At 53.0% G+C, this 8,692-nt stretch overlaps 2 protein-coding genes across 2 annotated transcripts; both read right to left on the bottom strand.

Moving 5' to 3' along the window:
- Nucleotides 1-1,380: 1,380 nt before the first annotated feature.
- On the bottom strand, nt 1,381-1,910 carry LOC136468003 (uncharacterized). The gene is made up of 2 exons (XM_066466858.1): nt 1,687-1,910; nt 1,381-1,543 (listed from the first exon to the last, which is right to left on the bottom strand). Exons 1-2 carry the CDS (start codon nt 1,908-1,910, stop codon nt 1,381-1,383), a joined length of 387 nt encoding a protein of 128 aa, XP_066322955.1.
- A 2,411-nt stretch (nt 1,911-4,321) lies between these two features.
- LOC136467993 (uncharacterized) lies at nt 4,322-4,735 on the bottom strand. The gene has a single exon (XM_066466850.1). The coding sequence runs from the start codon at nt 4,733-4,735 to the stop codon at nt 4,322-4,324; it is 414 nt and encodes a 137-aa protein (XP_066322947.1).
- Nucleotides 4,736-8,692: the final 3,957 nt, after the last annotated feature.

Genomic DNA, 8,692 nt, shown 5'->3' with positions numbered 1-8,692 from the left:
AAGACATGTTGCTCTCTTGTCGCGGATCCGGCTCTTTCCGAACCGACTGTTAGGGTTTGTTTTTGGTGGAGGAGGTCCTTGCACCGCCCTAAGTCCGAGACTCAGGGGCGGGGGCTTGGAGTCCCAGTTTGGATGGGGACCTAGACACCCGGGACAGGAGGGTGATGGGTAGGTCCTGCTTGTGCCTTGTGTACAAGCGGGCCATGGGTTTTCGGGGTACCCAGCTAGGGGCATTGATTCGCGAATCGTCGAGAAATCCGGTATGGCTCGTCTGTGGCCTAGCACCATAGTAAGAACTAAAGATGAAGGATGGAAATTGGAAAAAGGAACTCTGATTGCTTACCACCTGCTTGAAAGTAGCACATGTGCTACATAGAATGGTTAGTTAATGAACCAATGCGACAGTTTATTAAAAATCGAATATAAGGACGCACGCTTAGTAATGCTTCCTGCAAATGCAATCAACCCATAAGCCAGACAGCCTTGCATATCCTTGGAGTCTTCTCTTTTCTCTTGTCAAGTAAGTCTTACTGAGTACAATTGAGTACTCAGGCTTTTATTCCCCCTATTGTAGGTGACAGATGGAGGCTTGAGCTGACTCTTGTGTGTGGATTCCTCCTGGTGGGCTCAGAGAGGATTTCCTTTACGCTGCGATCATAGTGTTTATTTATAACTCTCACCAAATGTTTTTATAAATGAAAGCTTTATAATCTGTTGTCATAGCTTATATACCAATGCTTCATCATGCCATGAATACCTGTTTATTTCCGTTGTAACTCTGTTCACATGTTTATATTCTGCTGTTCAATTAAAATGTTCGTAACTCTGATAATATGATTACATTCCGCTGTTATAATAATAAATATTGTACTCTGATGTTGTATTAAAAGTGATGTAAGAAATGATTAAGAATGATGTAAGCTTTATTCTCTCATTTGTGATCCTGATGGCGAAAATGTTGATTTTTGGGTTCTCCCATGGGGTGTGCCCGACAGAACTGAGTAATTTAGTGTCCTTCCTTGAGTGCTTAGTGTCTAATTGAAGACAAGCACTCCTAGGAGCTATTAGATTAGGCGGTTCTGCCACAAAATGATGTAATTGTTTGATGTTCCAAGTGTTGGTGAGAACGTCGCTGTTGTTGTCCTTTAATCGGTAGGCGCCTGGTCGGATCACTTCGATCACCGTATAGGGTCCTTCCCATGGCGGAGAGAGTTTGTGCTTCTTCTTGGTCGACTGGTTCCTTCGAAGCACGAGGTCTCCGACCTCGAGGATCCTTCCTCTGATTTTCCTCTCGTGGTACCTACGGAGAGTCTACTGGTAGCGAGCGGAGCGGATGATGATCATCTCGTGGGCCTCCTCGAGCAGGTCGACTACGTCTTGCTAAGCCTCCATGGCCCAGTCACGGTCGAAGGCCTTCACTCTTGGGACGCCATGGTCGATGTCGGAGGGCAGCACTGCTTCAGCTCCGTAGGCCAGGAAGAGGGTGTGAACCCTATGGATCAGTTTGGGGTCGTTCTCAGCCTCCAGAGGATCATTGGGACCTCTGCAACCCATCGCTCGGCATACTTGTTGAGTTGGTCAAAGATGCGTGGCTTAAGTCTTTGGAGGACCATGTCATTGGCACGCTCGACTTGACTGTTAGTACGTAGATGTCCGACCGAGACCCAGTCGATTCTGATGCCGTACCCATCACTGAAGTCCAGGAACTTCTTCCCGGTGAAGGTAGTTTCGTGGTCAGTGATGATATAGTTAGGAATGCCAAACCGGTAGATGATGTCGAGGAAGAACTTGACTGCCTCCTCCAAGCGGATTTTGGTGATGGGCTTTGCCTCTATCCATTTAGTGAACTTGTCAACTGCTATGAGTAGGTGAGTGAAGCCGCCCGGGCCCTTTTTGAGGGGTCCTACCATGTCGAGTCCCCAGACCACAAATGGCCAGGTGATGGGGATGGTTTGGAGTTGTTGTGCTGGCAAATGAGTTTACCGAGCGTAGAACTGGCATCCCTCGCACCTGTAGACAACCTCCTCTGCATCTCGTAGTGCGGTGGGTTAGTAAAAACCTTGGCGAAAGGCTTTTCTGACCAGCAACCTTGGGGTCGCATGATGTCCATAGATTTTGGCATGGACCTTGAGGAGGAGCTGTTTTTCTTGGTTGGTAGGGATGCACTTCATGAGTACCCCCGATGGACTTCGCTTGTAGAGCTCATCACCGATGGTGACGAACGTCTTAGTGCGTTGAGCGATCCGTCAAGCTTTAGTCCTTTCGGGTGGGAGAACCTCCTCGAGGAGGTAGGCGAGTAGCAGCGCTCGCTAGTCAGTTTGATCGAGTGCCAACACGGCGATGTCGGCGGGCGACATCGTCATGGAGGCACTAGGGTCGGAGCCCCCGAGCATTGGGTTGGCATCGGGGTGTGTCTGGATCGGACCTTCTAGGATGTGGGCGGATGGCTCATGGAGGTCATTGATGAAGACCCCGCTCAGAGTTAGATCTCGCCTGGCGGCCAATTTTGTGAGGAAATTGGCGGCATCGTTGTCCTTTTGGGGGATGTGATGCAGCTCGATCCCCTAGAATTTGTCCTCGAGCTTGCACACCTCCTGGCAGTATAATGCCATGAGGGGCTTTTGCAAGAGGACTCCTTCATGACCTGGTCGATGACAAGCTCTGTGTCACCGCAGACGTAGAGCCATGTAGCGCCGAGATCGATGGCGATGCGTAGCCCGTTGATGAGGGCCTCGTATTCCGTGGCATTGTTTGAGGCCAAAAAGTGGAGGCGGATGGCGTAGCAGAGCCTACTCATGTCTGGGGAGATCAGAACCACTCCAGCCCCCGAGCCGGGTGCCATTACGGACCCGTCGAAGTACATCGCCCGGTACTCATGGGTAACGTCTGGGGTCGGTAGCTGGACCTCCGTCCATTCAGCGACAAAATCCGCTAGAGCTTGAGACTTAATAGCGGTATAGGGGATATACCTGATGTCGTGGCCCATGAGTTCGAGTGCCCACTTGGAGATCCATCCAGTGGCGTCGCGGTTGCGGATGATGTCTCTGAGTGGGTATGAAGTAGTCGGTGAAGTAGTGCAGGAGCTTTCGGGTTGCCATCAGCACGACATATAGCAGTTTCTGCACCTAGGGGTACCGGACCTTGGGGTCGGTGAGTATCTCCCCGATGAAGTATACAGGCCGTTGGACCTTAAGGTGATGTCCCGGCTCCTCCCTTTCGATGACCAGGGCAGCGCTCACCACGTGGTTGCTTGCCGCGAAGTAGAGGAGAGGGGTTCTCCTCGTTCGGGAGTGATGAGGATTGGGGCCGATGTCAGTGACGCTTTGAGGCTCTCCAAAGCCTGTTGTGCTTCCTCAGTCCAAACGAACGTGTTTGTCCTTTTGAGTAGCTTGTAGAGAGGCATCCCTCGCTCGTCGAGCGGGAAGATGAACCAGCTTAGGGTGGCCAGACAGTCGGTGAGCCTTTGTAAACCCTTGACGTTGTGTATGGAGCCCATGTTGGAGATGGTTGTGATTGTTTTGGGGTTGGCCTCGATGCCGCGTTCGAAAATGATGTATCCAAGCAGCTTCTCCTTTGGAACCCCAAAAACACATTTTTTGGGATTCAATTTGATGTTGAACCTTCGGAGGTTCATGAATATCGCAGCCAAGTTTGCGATCAGGTCGCAAGCTTGAGCCATTTTGACCACTATGTCATCAACATAGACGGCGATTGTTGGTTTCGGCCGCTTGGCTTGATCAGGCTAATCGAGCGGGTTGATTTGATCGGCAAAGCATTGTTGCATGCACCTTTGGTTGGTGGTGCCAACATTCTTCAGACCGAATGGCATGGTTACATAATAGTACGAACCATATGGGGTGTTGAATGAGGTTGCGAGCTGATCAGTCTCTTTCATCGTGATCTGGTGATAGCCTGAGTAGGCATCCAGAAAGGAGAGGATCTCACATCCCAAGGTGGAGTTGGCTATCTGGTCTATGCGCGGCAAAGGAAAGTGATCCTTTGGATACGCTTTGTTGAGGCCAGTATAATCAACGCACATTCTTTATTTCCTGGTCTTCTTTTTAACAAGAACAGGATTGGCAAGCCAGTCAGAGTGGAATACCTCTCTGATGAATCCGGCTGCCAGGAGTTTGGCGACCTCCTCGCCTATGGCCCTACGCCACTCGTCGTCAAAGCAACACAGGTGTTGCTTGGTAGGCTTTGAGCCTAGGATGAGGCACAGTGCATGCTCGATGATGTACCACGGTATGCCCGACATGTTAGATGGTTTCCATGCGAAGACATCGCGATTGGCACGCAGGAAGTCGATGAGCTCACATTCCTATTTGGCTAGCAGCTGGGTCCCGATCTGCACTGTCTTGGTTGGATAAGTGGGGTCGATCCCCACCGTCTTAGTTTCCTCAAGTGGGTGGAAGGGCATCGAGAAGGTTGGTTTGTTGCAGTCCGGGACTGCTGGGGTCGATAAGTCCCCGAGCCATGGGAGCTCAGAAGAGTTGATGATGGTAGTGACGAGCTCATAATGCTCACGGTCGCACATGAAGGCGTGCGAGAAGGTGCTATCCACAGCGATGACGTCGTTCAGTCCTGATATCTTCAGCTTTAGGTAGGTGTAGTTGGGGACCACCATGAACTTGGCGTAGCATGTCCGCCCCAAGATGGTGTGGTAAGACCTTGGGAAGTCCACCACCTCGAAGGTGAGCACCTCCGAGCGGAAATTGGCTTGGTCGCCAAACATGATGGGCAGGTCGATCTGCCCAAGCGGGTATGCCTATGCTCTAGGGATCACGCTGTGGAAGGGAGAGCTCGCCGGTTAGAGCTCCTACCGGGGGATGCACATGGCGTCGAGGGTGTCGATATAGAGGATGTTGAGGCCACTGCCTCTGTCCATCAACACCTTGCTAAGGCGCTTCTTGCGGACGATGGGGTCGATGACGAGCGAGTAGCATCCTGGTTTGGCGATGTGGGATGGATAGTCCCTCCGATCAAAAGTGATCAAAGATTCCAACTAGCGAAGGAAGGAGGGGACAGCCATTTTGGCGACGCACGCCTCTCTGTAGCGCACTTTGTGCTGGCGCTTGGAGTAGACGGCATCGGATCCCCCGAAGATCATGATGCATTCCTCAGGGTCGGGGAAGCTGTCCCCATCCTTGTCCGCCGTGCCTCCTTTCTTGGTTGTTGTCTCCTTACCTTTTCCTTCTTTTGGCCCACCGGCCTATCGTCGGAAATGCTTGAGGAGCTCTCAATCCTTATAGATGTGCTTGACGGGGTAAGCATGGTTGGTGCATGGGCTATTCGTGAGCTTGTCGATGTGGCCAGGCAGGCCCTACTGGGGCTGCTTGCCCTCCCAATCAGCTACGGCGACCAACGTAGAGTTGGCCGTTCAGTGTTGATCCTTCTTATTCTTCTTGCCCCTCTATGTGGAGAGGCCGTCGCCTTGGTCCTCGCGCTTGTCTTGGCCTCCGTTGAATACTGCTCTGACCGCCTCCTCGCCGGAGGCGTGGTTCGTGGCTACGTTGAGAAGGTCGCGGGTGGTATGGGGCTTCAGGCAACCAAGCTTCTAGATCAGGGACTCGTAGGTTGTCTCGAAGAGGAATGTACTGATGACATCTGCGTCGACGACATCAGGAAGGGAGTTGCACCACTTCGAGAACCTGCGGATGTAATCCTGCAGGGACTCACTAGGCTCCAATTGGTAGCTCTTGAGGTCCTAGGAGTTCCCAGGATGGACAAACGTCCCATGGAAATTCCCGATGAAGATCCTCTTGAGGTCCGCCTAGTCGTGGATGTTGTCGTGCGGGAGGAATTTGAGCCATGCTTGAACATGTTCCCCCATGCAGATGGAGAGGTACTGAATGATGAAGTGATCATCATCCACTCCCCCAGCTCGACAGACGAGCTAGAAGCCTTCGAGCCATATACCGGGATTTGTTTCCCCAGTATATTTGGCGATGTTGGTTGGCGGTCGGAAGCGCTATGGGAACGGCGCTCTCTGGATACGCCGGCCAAAGGCCTATGGTCTCAGGCCATCTGGGCTGGGACTCCGGTCGTTGGGTCAGTGACTACGCCTAGGGTGCATTTCACCGGTCCCCTCGATGGTTCGGTCGGAGCCCGTGTCGTCTGCTCTCACCGCCGCCCGATGGACGTCATCGTCATGCCAGACCCGACGATGATTGGTAATGACGCTGCGAGCGTCTTGGTTTGGCCCGAGGCGTTCGCGCACAAGCGATCGGTGTGGAGCGAGTGCTGGGTCAGGCTATGGCGCAGCTACGCCCTCCTGTTCCACGCCTACTGGCCGTAGTGGCGAGCGGATGGAGCATGCGTTTGGTGCGTCCCCGCCCCCTGGTGGGGAGAGATCGCGAGTCGGTGTCACGACGTGGAGCTCTCCACCTATTGAATGGCAGCGGTTTCCACTAGTACCTAGAGGTTCCGATGGATCACCTGTTCCTGGAGGTTGTCCAGTTCGGGAAGGCCATGTAGAAGCATCGCTGTCGTGATGATGTTCTGGCCAGCCCGAGCGAACTGTGGGGCATCGTTTCCCCCGTCCATGATGTTGCGCTGGACGTGGTGGATGCGACCCCGGGCGCCGCTCGCTGGGTTACGCACACAGGGCGTCTCGTGGTGTGCCGAGCGTGCCGGCGCAAGTGGCGGCTGGTTCTACCACCTTTGTCGTAGCTCCTCACCGTGCTCCTAGGCACATGCTAGGGCATCCACGCGAGGGTCCGGAGGGGGTGGGTCTATAGAGACTCCACTACCACCGGTGTCTGTCCCAGGGCGTCCGCCATAGCGCACTCCTAGGACAAAGGGTGGCTAGGTGCCACCGCATCGCCGATGCTGGAGCCATTGCTCTCAACATCTTCATCCATGAGGTCGTGAAAAGATGCGGGAGCGTAGCTCGCCATCCCCATGAATTCGGATGTGAGAGGGGGTGGTGCCAGCATCCTTCGGAGCCCTAGGGCATACGCATCCATGGGGGACATGAGGCCATAGGGAAACCGGTCGCATGGCAGTCGTGGTAGGGACAACGGGATCCCTCTGGAGAATCGGCAAAAGACAGTAAATAGCGAGTAAATAACAAAGCGTATGTTACTCACAGTTGGGTTTGAGCCCTGTGCGGGCTCAGAGCAAAGCATAGGCGCCTCATCGTTGAAGTCGTCGGGTGTCCCGGAGCCGACGGAGGACGCACCTTCTCCGACGGGCACCGGAACAAGTGCCTCCTCACGGAGGTGTAGTACGTCAAGCCGATCGGCGACGAAGTCCAGGCTTCCAAAGAGGAAGGCCTGGGACGGCTCGAAGATGGGCGGATCCCACATCCCAACAGGTGAGAGTATGGGAAATTCCAGTGAGCCGAAGCGAGTCGTATCGCTTGAGCCTGCCATGGCGAAGATGGCGGAAAGATGGGCCATCCAATGACCAAAAGCACGAACGTACGTTGTCTTCCCCACGGACGGCGCCAACTATCGGTGCAGAAAGTGACCAACACGTAAATATTTGTAGTTTTGTTGTACGTTGTGATCGGATGTGGCCTAGCACTCAATGACACAGGGTTTATACTGATTTAGGCAACGTGCCCTATGTTCAGTTTGAGTCAGTCGGTGACTTTATTCCTGAGCCTAGGTGCTCAAAGTTTGTTGTGGGGTTACAAACGGAAGGGAGTAAGATGGGGGTGCAAGAGGTCCGGTCGGACTCGAGACCTAAGGGCCCGAGAGTGATGGAGCTCCTGCGTGCGCTTAGTATTCGAGCGTGTGCTCTATGTAGCTTTATAGTGTCTAAAACTAACAGAGGGTGAATCAATCGTTGGTTGTTCGAATCATTGGAGAGTCCTTGGCGTCCTCTCAAATCAATCTTTTTGTCAGGAGATAGAGCGCCCCTTTTTTATAGATGAAGGGGATGGCCTTACAAGTTAGAGAGAGAGTACATATGCTACTAAGTATTGTTGCCCATGCCGTCGGGTACAAGATGATGGTAAGCACCCACAATACTGTTTACATCAGACGCATGTGGGAGGTTTTTACCGTATTCACCATGTATGGCAAATGACGGCGCCTACAACACTGTTGATGTCCAAGAGACATATGGGGGGTTCTACCATGTTTGCCTAGTATGGGAATTGATGGCGCCCATAATACTGTAGGGCAAAATGTCGGCATCCACAACACTTCTTGGGTTCTGACATGACTGGAAGGTTGTAGGGCACCCTTCTGACATGTCGTGTCAGTACTGTCTTGCAGGGGTACAAGGTATGATCCTTGGTATTGTGGTTGACTGGAGCATCCTGCCTTACTTGTTGTGCTCGTTTTCTGGGTCCTCACTGAGTGGGTGTCCTCAGAAGATTGGTCCCAGTCGGCTCCAACTACGCTAGTCGGAGAAGAGCCGTAAGCAGAGGTTCGACGCATCCTTGGTCAGAGACACAGGTCAGAGTTGGAAGCGAGCAACGTCCCTCATTGGCCAGGCCTTCTAGTCGGAGAGTCGGGCCAAAGTTGGAAGCAAGCGTTGTTCCTCCTCGGCTAGGCCTTCCGGTTCGAGAGGTGGGCTGGAGTCAGAAGCGAGGCCTTCTGGTCGAAGATTGGATCATCCTTCTGGCCTGCCGTTAGGTTTTCGGGCTGGCCTAGGAGTTGCGCATCATTCGCAATCGTCGTCTACTAGGCTAAGCTTTTACTAGGAAGCATGTTCATGAGGGACCCCGAGTTTATGA

This window comes from Miscanthus floridulus, chromosome 1 (assembly GCF_019320115.1).
Source record: "Miscanthus floridulus cultivar M001 chromosome 1, ASM1932011v1, whole genome shotgun sequence".
Lineage (NCBI taxonomy): Eukaryota > Viridiplantae > Streptophyta > Magnoliopsida > Poales > Poaceae > Miscanthus > Miscanthus floridulus.
Note: the sequence above shows the minus strand (reverse complement) of the source record. Positions and strands in the feature narration are given on the sequence as shown.

What these genes read in the sequence shown, in the direction of transcription:
- LOC136468003 (XM_066466858.1), bottom strand. Translation starts at nt 1,910, where the DNA reads ATGGTAGGACCCCTCAAAAAGGGCCCGGGCGGCTTCACTCACCTACTC. An exon ending in TTCCTGGACTTCAGTGATGG is followed by an intron (nt 1,544 to 1,686) that starts GTACGGCATCAG and finishes GATGGGTTGCAG; the next exon opens with AGGTCCCAATGATCCTCTGG.
- LOC136467993 (XM_066466850.1), bottom strand. Translation starts at nt 4,735, where the DNA reads ATGTTTGGCGACCAAGCCAATTTCCGCTCGGAGGTGCTCACCTTCGAG.